Source organism: Macaca thibetana, chromosome 6 (assembly GCF_024542745.1).
Source record: "Macaca thibetana thibetana isolate TM-01 chromosome 6, ASM2454274v1, whole genome shotgun sequence".
In the NCBI taxonomy this organism is placed as follows: Eukaryota; Metazoa; Chordata; class Mammalia; order Primates; family Cercopithecidae; genus Macaca; species Macaca thibetana.
Window position 1 is genome coordinate 168922670 of NC_065583.1, and position 14866 is coordinate 168937535.

The 14866-nt window shown below is 37.7% G+C and overlaps 1 protein-coding gene across 6 annotated transcripts in view; it reads right to left on the minus strand.

Annotated features, from left to right (window-relative positions):
* Nucleotides 1-599: 599 nt before the first annotated feature.
* The window catches only part of MTRR (5-methyltetrahydrofolate-homocysteine methyltransferase reductase), a 31341-nt gene continuing 17074 nt past the window's right edge, over nt 600-14866 (minus strand). For 5 of the 6 annotated variants that reach the window (XM_050792938.1, XM_050792939.1, XM_050792936.1 and 2 more), the window contains 7 exons: nt 12420-12600; nt 10314-10356; nt 8817-9003; nt 5883-6001; nt 4786-4878; nt 4495-4677; nt 600-1815 (listed from right to left, as the gene is read on the minus strand). In XM_050792938.1, coding sequence (XP_050648895.1) covers nt 1671-1815; nt 4495-4677; nt 4786-4878; nt 5883-6001; nt 8817-9003; nt 10314-10356; nt 12420-12600 — 951 coding nt within the window. In that variant the 3' untranslated portion in view covers nt 600-1670. Of the gene's footprint in view, nt 1816-4494; nt 4678-4785; nt 4879-5199; nt 5317-5882; nt 6002-8816; nt 9004-10313; nt 10357-12419; nt 12601-14866 lie in introns of those variants that run through there. The other variant, XM_050792940.1, reaches the window with a different exon arrangement.

Genomic DNA, 14866 nt, shown 5'->3' on the forward strand with positions numbered 1-14866 from the left:
GCCTAAAGAGACAGCTGGAACTTCATTAAGCTTAGAAACTAGGTTAGTCCAACTGTTTTGTGCCCGATGACTAATAAATCACAGATACTGAGATAATACATTTAAAAAATGATAAACGTATCTGTATATACAGCAGCATTTATAACGAAATGTATTTTCACTATCACTGGCTGGTAAGGCTGCAGGGAGCAGCTGAACGATACCCACCTAAAACATAGATAATCTAGCAGTTTCTAGACATAACTTGGATGCTGTGTATAAACAAATTGGCTTAGGTCAGTTTCCAACACCAAGTTATGATTGACTATTTGTCAGTTTCTTTTTATAGATAAAAGTTTTGGGTCATGTAATTATAGATATTATTGGTAGGTGGACACAAGTTCTTGATTGTTGTATCTTATTAATAAGGAATATTGTTGTCTCTTTTAATGTTTTCACCTTAAGTATATCTTGGCTGATACATACAACTTACACATATAATTATGCATGTTACACGGTACTTGCTTAGTATATGTTCCTATCCCATATTTTTAGATTGGCTTCTATTATAAAATATATAATAATGAAGAGAAGAGATTAAACAGCCACAAAAATTTACATTTTAAGATTATGCCATTTCTTTCAGATCTTTATTTCTCAAAAGGATCAAAAACCTTCAACAGAAATTTTTTAAATGCCAAGCTATCAAATAAAAATACAACATATACTAGAACAGTGGAAAAAGGTTATCATAATCCTTTGTTATTTTGTTTTGTTTGGGCAAATTATAACAGAGAATTAGACACTGGGAATCTAAAAATACAAGGATACTCCTCAAGTCAGTATTTTAGGTACAGGACACAGCTCGAGTGGTATCAAGATAAAGAGTGTGGGAAAACCCAAAACTGTGCCAAGCAGCAGAAATAAAAGAAGTTTGAAAAGAGAAGAAAAAGGCTGTATCTTTTTACTAAACTATGTACGTTCTGGTACCTGTAAATTGAATGTAAATGTTCCCAAATTCTGAAATTGTGACTTAAAAAAAAGTAATGGTGATAGATAAATCATATGTCAGAGTGAAATTTTAAAATACATTTCATATTTCCAGCATCATGAAAATAAATCCCTTTGTAGGCAATTATCCTAAAATATTTTTTATCAGAAATATAGCTTTAGTAACAACCATTTGACAGTTATATAAACATGTAACAGATGTGCTCTACATGTGTAATTTAAGTACATTAATATGAGCATTCTTTACGGGTATACATCATACAAAAATAAATCATTTTCATACTTTTTTAAATGTTGGCACTGTAAGTTCACACGAATGAGCTACTCAGTCAGTCTCCCTATTTCAGGAAGCCTTTGCATGGAAGGACAGAGTCTCTGTGAAGTTCTCCGGGAAGTCAAGGAGGCACTGTCGGGGACTGAAGGCGGCCTCAGCTCAGGAGAGCCCACAGGCAACAGGGCAGTTCGGGGAGAGTCACAGGCACAGGAAGGCCATAGATGGAAGACGTGTAAAATCAAATCAGGAAGTTTTGTTATCTTGTTAAATAATCCAATCCCCACTCCATCTCCTCCAAGATGTGCTAAAAGAAAATTTTCTTTTGAAAATTTAAAGTCCTGGCACTAGTAAAACTGACTTCTAGTACTTTCAGTGAAAAAAGCTTAATTCTCTTTAATTTCTGGTTTTATGACCAAATATCCTGAAGATAGCGTTTTTCTTCTTTTAAAGTGGCCAGGGTTTTCATTGCTTCTAGTTTTTCAACTCCAATCTCTTTGCTTATTATTTCCACAAGGGCATCATGTACATCCTTGGCCATATTCTTAGCATCTCTAAAAAAGAAAATAAGATGATTGTTTACAAGCAGGCATTTTTACTAAATCCTCCTTAATTCACAAGTCTAATTCCCTTTGACTGTACCACCATAGTTCTTCCCTCCCTCTTCTTGGAACATCTCACACAGACCTCCCAGCCTCACTCATGCCCAGGCCAGGCCTTCATCTACGGTGACTGTTGTAGGAGGCAGAGCTGACCACACGATTCTACAGATCCCAGTCCTCCACAGGCTCCAGGTCCCGACAGTAGGCCAACAATTTCCTAGGTGTCAGAGAAGCATCTGAGGCCCCGCTTGGTTCCGGCCCACCTGTTGGCTCGTCTCTCATTCCCTGCCTTCAACTCTCAAAGCACACAGTAGACTCGTACTCCTGAAGGGAACCAGATCTCTTGCACACTTCTAGGTCTTTATGCACATACAATTAGTAACAGACACCTTTATTGAGGACTTAGTATGTGCCAGGTCCTTTTGAAGTGCTTCTACCTCTTAACTCTTCAGTTTACAAGACAGGGGAGGTACCCCTCCTGGGTGCTCTTGCAGTGCTCTATGGAACACTTCCGACGTTAGAAACGTCTGTTTATGTGCAGCTTTCTCACCAGGGAGTAAGTTGTTTGAGGGTAGGAAGTGTAACTCACTTATCCTCTGATACAGTCTGGATGTGTGCCCTCTCCAGATCTTTATATTAAAACGTGGTTCCCAGCGTTAGAAGTGGGGCTTGGCAGGGCGTCTGGGTCATGGGGGCGGATCCCTCATGAACGGCTTGTTGCTATGCTCGCTGTAAGGAGTAAGTTCTCCCTCTGCTTTCCTGAGAGATCTGGCTGAGAGTGTGGCACCTCTCCCTACCTCTCGCTTCCTCTCTTGCCATGTGAGGTGCCTGCTCCCCCTTTGCCTTCTGTCAGAGTGGAAGCTTCCTGGGGTCTTCACCAGAAGCAGGTGCTGGCACCATGTTTCCTATACAGCCTAAACCATGAGCCCATTAAATCTTTTTTCTTTCGTCTCAGGTATTCCTCTATAGCAACACAAAAACCGATACATCCTCGTATCTATCGACATCTGAATGTGCCCAAGCACTCAGCCAGCACTTGGGTGTTTGCTGAATGAAGCAAAGTGTCAGACAAGATTCCACTATGTTAGGAACTGAAAATGTCCTGGCCCCTCACAGTGACATTTCTTGAGAGGTGTCTGTGGTGGCCGTCTCACCTTTCTCAAGAGGCTCTCCCATCCGCTTCTCCCAGGAACTTATACCCCACAAGCCTGCTCCGCTGTCTTCTCCCTTGACACATCAGCAGTACAGGCTCCCTCCCTGAGACAGCACCCTCTTGGCTTTGGGACAATTTTGCTTCTTTGGTGGCTGTTCCTTCTGTCTACTTCATTCCCGCTTCCCTGATAGGCCGTCAATGTTCAAGTGACCCAGAGTTTCCTTCTGAGCCCTCTGACCACTGCTATTAATGCTTCCAAGTGCATTTCACCAATGTGAAAAGTAAAGCACCAATGATTGGGAGGAGTTATTTCTGGAATAATGTTTTAAAAGAGTCTGGACATTTAAGATATTCTCCAAGTTCTCAATTACCAGTTATCTGTGATCTGTACAATTAACTCTGCCTCTACTATTTAGAGGTGCATCTCTAAAACTCTGTATTTGACCACCGATGGCACTGTCCTCGCCAAACAAAATGCAGACTAAATACTTCATTAAAAGCTAAGGAAAATGTAAACCAAAACAATGTCTAGAATTTTTGCCCTTTATCGACCTAAAGCAATGTTTTTCAATTAGGAGTCAAAATCTATTGAAAGGACATGAAATCAACTTAGTAGCCAAAGCTAGCTTTTAAAGCGAACTAAATAAAATGGAAGAGAAATGATCAGAATGTGTTATAAAAACTAAACAGAAAATGTTAAGTTTTGTTTCATGAAACTTGTTTCAATTGTATTTATACATATGTTCTGGGTCAGGATGCCAGTATTTTGTCTTCTGCATTACAGTTGAAAAAAACAAAAGAACCTGACTCAGAGAATGTGTTGAATCCCAGGAATGTATTTGGATGAAAAAGTGAATTTCTTACTTCAAAAATTCTTTTTCACTAGCAGAAATTTTTTGAGTCTCATTAAAATAAGCAAATAAGTGTTAAACAATTTTTCTACGGCAATTATGGGTTTCTGTAACAGATTTTGCCTCAGAAAGTAGATCAAATTTAGTAACACAGAATGTTTCTGGATTTTTGTCAACTTTATCACCACGAATTATGCCTAGAAGAGAAAGAATCCTAGTATCCACATTCTCAGGGTCAAAATCATACTTTTTCTTTCTTAGTTATTAACAGTTCATAACAGCACAAATCACCTATTCTTATATACAACAAAATCAATCTGGAGATTTCAATTCACATGATTAATGTTGTAACATGAGTGTAATTTTCAGAGGCGAAAAACAGGTATGTAAATGGTACCAAGAATGTACAATGTAAGCATTAACTTTCACCACTATTTACCTGATAATAACTTCTGGGCTAGTAAATATGTCAAAATCATTTCAGAACTGTTATTTCTATTCCTGTACTTAAGAATCAAATGTCTTATCCCTACATATCTAGATTATTGGCTTCTCAGTCCTTTGTTTCTTCTACAGACATCACCAATGGCCCTCTCCTACCCGACTTAGGCACGATTAACGACTCACCCACACACATAAATACAGCCGTTCTCGTGGAGGAGGATTCTCACCACCTCCTGGCCATGAAGCTGGATGTTGTCTTGCACATACTTTGCTGTGGCTTCCTCCTCCCCAACAGGAGCATCTCTTGAGAAGGAAACCTTTAGATGAGTTAAGATTCCATGCTTAAGGAAATGTCTGAGCTCTTTTCTGAAATATAATATATAATGGATCACTAAAAGGTTGTCAAGTTGAAAAACTCTGAGAATTAGAATTGTACACTCAGTGGTTGAGTACAATACTGGGATTGTACAATACCTGAATAGATAATCCCTATCCTTATGCCTGCAGCCAAAAAACAACCACACTGCTCCAAAATTTCCATCTGGGTGTTGTTCTTGGAGTTTCTCTCTAAGTAGGAAAAAAAAAGTTTAGGTGTGTGATATAAGGAATATGTAAAACCAATCTCTTTCATTAGGAACTATCACCAACAAACTCAGATTTGTAAAATCCACCTCTGCAGTTGAACATTCAGTCATTTAATTAGCGTTTTACTCTCCACAGGCTGTCATGGCCACTCCAGCAGGCACCACGCTAGGCAAGTGTGTGGAGAAGCGGCTACATACGATGTACACAAAATGAGGACAATTCAAAGTATCACACTGTGAGATCCAGAGAGGGTTCTACACTCAATAAGATTAATGGCAATTTTATGAATACATGAACTCTTACTATGGAAAAGTGGCACAGGGCTGTGAAAGGCAGAATGTGTCAAGTGTCGATGAAATGATGAACACACCGATGAGACAGAGACAGCTGTGATGACGCTTTTGCTTCCTTAAGGAAAAACTGAAAACGAAGTAAAATCACTGTCCAAAGGACAGGACTCTACTGAGGACTAGTACCCAAGACTTGCGCATTAGTTCTTAAATATAAGCAGAAGTACAATTTTATTTTACTTATTTCATATCAAATAATTCTGTTCTGATATAAAGTTACACTTATATTCTGCTGAAAATTACTGATGTTTGAGTTTAATGTTGAAACTTTTACTATAATTGGATCTGTTACTACCAATTTTATCCAATTAAGGGATAGATACAACAGCTGCATATCATCACAGTACGAAGGTAGGCCCAATATTTGTCCCCAACCACATATGCTATAAATCACACTGTAGCTGAGAAAGGAAATAATAAAAGTGCCACAGTTAAAAAAGGAAGTTCTAGTACAAAGCAAAATCTCTACTACATTGTGTGTTTCCTTTTCCCATGCTGACAAATGTCATCACACACTGAATAATAATTTTTTATATAAAAATTTTACAATCAAAGTCCAATATCCTAAAAACGACTAAAGAATTCAAAACGGTTCCTCAGGAATATATTTTCCCATTAGCCAAAAAAAGAACATACCTATGTTGTAGGAACCCAATAAACGGTGCTATGCCAGTTCCTGGCCCCACCATTATGATGGGGATTGAGGGGTCATTTGGTAAGTGGAAATAATTTGCTGTTCGAGGAGAGATGGATATCTGAAATATTAAACCAAATGTGGTAAGCATGAAAGAAAACCTAGGAAAGAGTATATAACCAACACGATCTTTGCTAAACAAATCAGAAAGGGAAAATTCCCATCAAAGAAACATCACTAAATAGCAGCATTAGATTTTACTGAAACCATGAGCACATTTGTCACTACAGAAAGAGTTTGTCTTGCAAATTTTTCTTTTCTATTGAAATAAAAAATGTTTTAAAAAATGATAGGCATTGTGTCTTTGAGGTGGAACACTAAATAGACAATGATCAAATCATGTTTCTTGGTCCATGGATAAGATCTGCTTTCTGGTGGGCAGACAACAGTATATATTATGGAGAAAGGTATCCTAAATATGAAGACAATAAAGATTAGCATCACGATGAGGTTGAAAAATTTTAAATAAAAGTCAGGCACCTTAAAAAGAAATTAAGGGGCTGCTCCAAATATTCTAGAGAATGGTGCTGTATTTGCTATTCCGGGTCCAATACTACCCAGAATTATTTTTGTCATAACTAAATAAATCATATAACAAAATCTTTTTGTTAAAATTTCAAAATATATTTCTGAATCAATCTGAGTATGTTTCACTTCCAGTTTCACTGACATATGCAAAAGTCATAGTGAGTGGTACCGAGGTTTAAGAATGACAGGATTCCCCTCCACCTTGCCTGGCGGTGTAATTGTATACATTTTAACTTTTAACTCAAGGACAACTGTAGAAGTAATGAAGAGCCTGAACACCATACCTTTTAAATGAAGGAATGGCAGAGCTGTGTCTCATTATTGCTCTTACTTGGGAATGAAACTAGTTAACATTACATTTGCCTTATTCGCTTCATTCATTTAACAGATTTACTGAATCTGTTAAAAGACAGACATTAGGGATACAGAAATGAACAAAACAACACCCCTGTCTTTATGGAACTGACATTCTAGTGAGAGAAAAAGAAAATAAACATACACATTACCACGTATATCCACAGAATGATGGGTAATGACTTCCTAATGTCTTAGGAAGCAAAATGACACAGGGTAAGGAAATGATGGGTGTGGCAGTGAGCTTGTAATTCAAACACCAATGCCAAAGAAGGCCCATGTCTACAGTGAGACCTTTGATCACGATGTGAATCAAGCTAGTTAGCCATGCCACAGCATATTCCTGGCAGAAAAGACAACACATGTGCAAAGGTCCTGTGACAACAGCACACTTTCTATGTTTTGGGGCTCTCTTCCTCGAAGGCTGTGGTGCTGCTTCACTTGGGGGTCTATGTGGAGAGAGTATCACGGCAGCTGGGAAGAAGAGAGACAATCTATGCCACACCCACAGGCTTAGTGCTCCTGCTTAGATGTGGCAGATGTCCTTCACACAGCCAGGCTGAACACCAGTGGCAGGGTTAATCTGTGAACAACTGTACTATCTGCCGTAGTAGGGCAGGGCATGTGACACGTCTTGCAAAGGTCAACATTCTCTATAATTTGTAATAAAACATGGCACAAGCACAGGGAATTTCAGATAGTTTTAAATTATATCCTTCACATCTGCACTTCTACTGCATATAGATTGGACAGTCAATAAAAATCTGTTAAAATGGGGAAGGAAGGAGGAAGACAGGGAGGGAGAAAAGGAGGAGTAGGTGAAAGGCACCCATGCTTAGTGTTTATGATACGTGATGGACACACATTGTTTTTAACGTTCTGGAGATCATCTGCTATCTTTATACAATCACCATGTGACATATACTTGTATATCAGTACTATAATATTTCTTCTCAAAAAAGAAAGTTTCTATAAGGTTTCTAGTATTTTGATGTATAATGAATATACGATGTATAGTGAACACAGTAAAGCGCCTCTCTGTTCCAGGCAGCAGACTGGAAAAATAACACGTTAAAGGGCAACTTCAAGCAGCAATCATCCCTCATCCTCTCAAGTATATCCCAGGAAGTCCTAATTCCCCCTAAGGTCTATGAACATTTCGCCTCTAATAACTTAAAGAAACCAAACTTGTCCTAAGACAACATTCCAAGTGAATCACTGATTTCTTCATTACCATGAAGAAAGAGGACTTCATGATAAAGCCTGAAATGTTGCTTTATTTCAACCATTCTTGTGGACAACTTTAAACTGTTCCCTACACACATGGTCTCGAAATTCTGCTGAGTGCCATATCAAAACATAAAAACAGGTGTCACTAAGTCCAGGTGTAAAGTGTCCACAATCTGTTGAGAAAATCACATAACCTTTTACTCCTAGGTGTGGTAAAAGTATTTACTGAATTTGTGCCATTCTCAATAATGGCACAAATTCAGATTTCAGACGCCACAGATAACAAAAGGAGAGAAACAGGGATGTGGGAATCCTACTAGCCAAAACTGGACAATATAAAATTAATCCTTAGTTGCCCTCAGACTCCCATTGTAAAACTACTTATTTGAGAGGCAGTATACACCTTAAACATAAAATGAGACTGTCTCTCATCACCCCCCTTAGATACTTCTAGACTCTTCTCCACCCCTCCCTAGGCCGATGTACGAAGAATATCAACATAAAAGGTCCTCTTTTCCATGAATAGGACAAGCTAAGACCGTACTATATAAAATTCATGCTTGACATATTCAGAAAATACACACACTAGTTAGAGAGTAAATGGAAGTAAACAGTTTCTGCTCTTGCAATAGAGATTTTAAAATTCAAGAACAGCATAAATGTTCTTATGATAGTAATGAATGATGTGGGTGAGAAATAGTTTTTTTCTAATCAAACAAAGAGTATGAGTTAACAATGTTGAGGTGAAGGTACTAATTTCTTACCTTAGGAGCCACGGCTTTCCTGCTGTCTTCATGGGATGCATATGTGTTTGGCTGAAGAACGGAAGCAACCAACAAGGCCAGCCAGCCTGTGCACACTCCCTTCCGCAGAACCTCTGTTGGGGCAGTAGACAGAAATTCCACAACGTTGAAGACAAAATGGAGCTTCCCTGGGTGAAATAAACTTGAGCTGCAAAGATACACAGACAAGTTTTGAACTCGGTATCAGTATGACTACACACATGGGTCAAACCAATCCTTTTTTCACTCAGTTTAGAAATATTTCCTTATAGGCTCTAACCTACCTTCCAAGTCCTCATAGAGGAAAGCTATCATTACATAATTAAAAACTTCCCCCAACCCTCACACTCTCACACCATATATTTTGTGTTATTCAAGAAAGTTTCCAATTTTATTTGCTTGCACTAGGACTAGATGAGATTTATAAAAAGTAATATGCCCTAAGGATCTTCATGTAAAAGACTCATTCAGTCAATATTATAAAGACATTTTACCATGTGAAGAAATGGGGATAAATTCTAACAAATATCCATACATTATGTACCGGTAAGATCACAAAACTTGCAAGTGACTGAAGTATACACCCAGAAAAGAGAAAACTAAAAATTCAAAGTAAAAACATCTTTAAAAGACATCCCTACAAAAACAGATTTCTTTTCACATTACAGGGTATATAATGCGAAAGAACTTGAGTTCATTCTTAATTCCTTTTTCAACCAAAAGAATGGCGCACTTTCTTGTATTATTATTAATGAAAGGCAAAACAGTGAGCCAGACGGGAAAACGGCAGAGGCTATGCAATGGAACGAAGGCCAGAGGGAGAATGCTACAAGTCAGTGCTCATCAAATGTTTTTTTGTTATTGTTTTTTGAGACGGGGTCTCACTCTGTTGCCCAGGCTCAAGTGCAGTGGCACGATCTCAGCTCACTGCAATCTCCACCTCCCAGGTTCACGCTACTCTCCCACCTCAGCCTCCCGAGTAGCTGGCGCCCGCCAAATTTTGTTTTTGTATTTTTAGTACAGACGGGGTTTCACAGTGTTAGCCAGGATAGTCTTCATCTCCTGACCTTGTGATCTGCCAGCCTCAGCCTCCCAAAGTGCTGGGATTACAGGCATGAGCCACCATACCCAGCCTCATCAAATGTTTTATAGTGGAACTTTTCTGTCTCCCCTACCTTCTGCTGCCATTCAGTGACGGGGGCTGGGCACACCAACAGAGGAAGCATGTGGAGGAGCCTGAGACTCCTAAGTGGGCAAACAGTGCTGGGCCGTCAGGAGCCACCCAAGACGTTAAATTCTATGAAGTCCCAGAGGACAGGAGCTCTGTGATTCTTCTTCTGCTTTATTATGCCTGGTACTGTCTTCCATAAATCAGCTAAGTTTTCACTGAATAAATTAGTAAATCTAAGGATTTGGAAGTCTGAGTACCAAAAGATTTTGGACAATGATGCTATATATTATGTGAATGAATATTAGTACCTTGCACAAGAATATGGTCTGGGTTGGAGTTTAGGAAGATGTTCTAGAAAAAAATAAAAACAAGCAATTATTAATTCACTACTACTGAAAATAACCTTACCTAAAAAATAAAAAATCCACATCTTATTTAGAATACTCAAAATAAATCATGTTCTAGTTTTAAATCATAGTTAAGAGCATGTATAAATTCTTTGTGTTCAAGTAAAATATTACTATTTTTTTCAATTCGTAAAGTTAAAAACGAGGTAAGACGCATTTCCTTACTCTTGTCAGTATTTCTATCCAAATGCTAAATTTTGAAAGCAAAGGCTCCTAGGAATGGGTCCATGAGGTGGCTTCAGAGGCGAGGAGTCAGCAAACTCTTACTAGGTATGTGCAGTTTTCTGCAGGGAGGTGTCCAGTTTTCAGATTTAAAATAAAGTCATGATCCCAAAAGATTAAAGGCTACTCTTTCAAGAATTACTAAAAATACTTAGGCTTGAAGATTTTCCATCTTACATTTAAAATAATTAAAGTGTTTGGTTTTTAAAAAATCATAAAAAAAACTCAGTGATTTCAAAACACACAGGTATTCTTTCAAAAGCAGGTTAAATAATCTGTATTTAAATATTGAACTATCCACTAATAAACTTCGAAATGTTTTATGTTTTGGTATGTTTTATTTTTAGCAGTTACTTAACTGAAAATCTGAAAAGGTCTATGTATAATGGCTTAGAGTTTTAAACATCAAAATAAGGTTTAGTAGGGTGTTCGACTTAATATTAAGCTTTAGATATTTTAATTTTTCTTAAGAAAATTAGAAAATAATATAATTTTTTATAAGTCCCAATGACTTTAATTTTTTTATATAACTATGTAATATGTGGTATTGTTACAAACATTCTAAAAGGTAACAAAAAATCTACGAAAAGAATTGAAATAAAATAGTATATGATAAGAGAACTTTCCACTACTACTTAGAACTCCCCATCCTGTGTTCTGTCATCCTAATCCTGCTGATGGTTCCAAAGACTTCACTGGAGAGGGTGAGAGGGCCAGCCTAGGACAGGATGGCGAGAAGAGCGGCCTCATTCAGCAACATGGTCTTACCATTTTGGGGAGGTCCTAAGTGGAAAGAACACTAAGAAAAAGGAGGAGAAATCAGGCCCTGACTTGCAGAGGAGGGTGCCTTTAATTGTACTGGGCATCGAAAAGGATCTTGCTGGCCTAAGAGTAAAAAGGACAATACACATTTTGGTGTCACCAAAGAAAAATGCAAATGTTAAAGGCATGACAACTTACCACTACGGGAAAGGAGATGACAAAATTATAAGCACAGGAAAGTAATAAAGGCTTTGAAGTCCTATAAAGCACCCAGTCTTCACCCCAGTAAGCATTTTCAATCCCGTCCCGAGAGCCACAGAGAGGCCCCCGGACATCGACTGCTCAGGGAAAATGCTTAGGTCTCTTCTGTTGGAGTATGAGGACTAAAGAGTCACTCTGGGCAAAAAAATGGGTTACCTTTCATCTGAAATGGGATGGTTCTCTGCCTGGCAGTACCATGAATATGTCGACTTGCACTGGTACGACACAGGCCCCTTTTGCTCTTGAAGGACCCTCGATCTGGACTGGCTCAGATGGGGGCATTTCTGCATTCTGCACACAGCACAGACTGCATCAACCTCTATCAATTCAGTATGATGTTCATTAGCTTTGAAAAAGGTAACTTTTTAATAGAAAGCTCATTTTTAGACATTTGGCTAAACAACCTTTCTGAAAAAAGTTAAATTAGAAAAGATGCTCAATTCTGAGGCAAAAAAAGAGAATAACAAGTGACTCTATTAAGAGATAAAATGATAGTGACACTGCTGGAAGGAAAAAAAAGAAAAACCAAAAGTTTGGAAGGGGAATTGTGTGACTTCTGGAAGGGCACACAGATGTCACAGCACCCTGAGAACAAGATACAAGATGTTTACTTACCAATCACCACCATTCATTTAGATGTATTCTTTATGCATCGAATATAAAGGGTAAGACAAGAGCAGCAAATTTTCTTTACTACAGAAAGGTGGCCCGCCTGTCAGTGCACGAACAGCCACCACGGTGCTTGTGAAAGCAACTACTCACCAAGCAGGAGACTGAGTGGTGGCTGGCAAGAAGGGAAAGCGAGGAGGAGATCCAACAAGCAGGCGCAGGCATCTCGTACAAAGCGGCTATAATCGGCTGCCCCTTGTTTACTGCACAGCTCCTGCAGCCTGCGCTTTTCAGCACTGTCACTGGTATAGTCCACAAGGGCTCGCAAAAATGCCTACAAAAAGGAGCCCGCCTTAAATTATGACATAATTTGTGGGTAGAGCTATTAGAATACTCAGTTCAGTGTCTGCCTGGGGATGCGCCCAATTACCCAAGAAAAAAATGAGAAAGCCACTAGGAGCTATTGTCAGGAGGAGGGAATTTAATTTACCATTTGCTTTAATGTTGACCTGTTAGAAAAATTTCACAATGTAAATAAATAAATAAAAATAATAAAATTCTGAATCCCAATTTTCAAAGTCTAAACTCCTGAACAAAACATCAAACTTGCTAATAAGAATTTTTTTTTTATTTTCAAGCAATTACAAGCTATTAATTACATGCATACATAGCTTATTTCTCAAGGGCTCCTTAGGAACAAAGCACTTCAGTTATTATTCGCATCAAATGTTATGTGAAATGCTAATGGGTACTGCTACTTTAAATTCCATGGCTCAAGACGATTGTGTCCTGGACTTCCTTAACAGGGAGGACAAAATCACTGTTCCCAAAGGAGTCACAGGTTTCCAAAGGTTTAGCTGAAGAATCTCTGTCTAAAACACCAAGACACTAACAAATTACACCAAATGCCAAACTCAGTGTTGAACAAAAACAAGGACTCAGGAAACGCTGCTGAATGGACGCCCCAAATCTCTGCTTAGACTTTTTGGAAGATAATAAAAAAATCTACCAATAACAGTTTGTAAATTCTAAAGCCAATACAATCTTCTAAATTAAAAGCTAAAACAGTGACAATTTTAAATCCTTTAACATACTTTTTTCACTTTAGAACTACGAAAACTTTATGGTACTAAAACAGGAAATACTGCACTGTTTTTGGAGAGCAAGCTGACAAACCTGACAAACATTGTTACAATTTAAAATGTAAATATTTTTAAAACAGCAATTCTACTCCAAGGAATTTGTTTTACAAATATACTTCAAGTAAGTGTCCAAAAATTAATACAAAAAAGTTTGCCTTTCTTTTTTAATAGTGAGAAAGCGAAAATGACTCAATTGCCCATAATTATATCAACAAATAATGGTGTATCCATAGTATCCATTAAAACTCTTTCCATCCTGAAATATACAGATTCTTGATTTAAGTTAAAAAGGTAAGTTATAGAACAGCACATACAATATGGATCCCCATATTTTCCTCAGGAAAGCAAAATTCAAGTGTTAACTCTGAGGGTTTGATTATAAAATACTTTGGTTTCCTAGGTTATTTCTGTATCCAGAATTTTTCCAATGAGCATACTATTTTTGGAAAAAAAAAAAACCCAGATATACATATATATACACACAAATATATACACACACATATATACACACACACATACATACACACACACACTTTACACATATTTTAAAAGCAGTAGAGCTGAACCAAAATTGTGACTTAATCGGTAAGCTTTCATCACAGTAAATTAATTCTAAATTTACTCAAATTACATCTCAAGTTGATTACCAGGAAAGGAAGATAGAAAAATATATATATATACATATATGTGTGTGTGTATATATATATTTAGAGACAGCTGAGCCTCTCTCTAAAGTAGTTTACTCATCCAAGACTAGAAATGCGATAAACACATTAATAAATGACACAAAAACCACACTGGGGAGATGGTGGCCTAATTACAACACTCTCTATGCTCACTGATGATACAAGTGTGGCAAGGGACATGTGAAAAATTTTAGCCATTAATGGCCACTTCAGGGAACTGGTGAGAAGAAATCAGTTACAAGTAGTTTTAAAAAAACAGTTCCTGGTACAATACTGACATCTAGTGGATTGTTCTACCTCCAAGTTCATCTAAAAATTGATTATTACCTACCAAAACCCTTCCATTTTTCCTGAAGCATTCTGTTACAGCAATAAATAGTTACATAGTATTACACAAAGGAGATCTTAACAACTGTAGGAAGTTGCAAGTGGTGGTGGTGGGGAATCCTAAGCTCTCATTAGCTTTCTGTCACCAATTACAGCAGCAGCAGCAAGGTGTAGCTGGGTAACACAAGGTCAACTGCAGTCACCTCCATCACTGTGGAATGTGCTACACAGTTAATGACTAGTAAAAATAAGACTAAGAAAAAGCCCTATTTAAACAACTTCATTTCAAACAAAAATTTAAATGCAAATACAACATAAAAAGATTTGTATATGATAGTTATGATGATAGCACACACCTGTGAGAACTAATATTAAAAACATGCTATCAAGATCTTATTTTTTAAGACTGCAAAGGACAGATTCTAGATTTGTTTAATCAATCCTA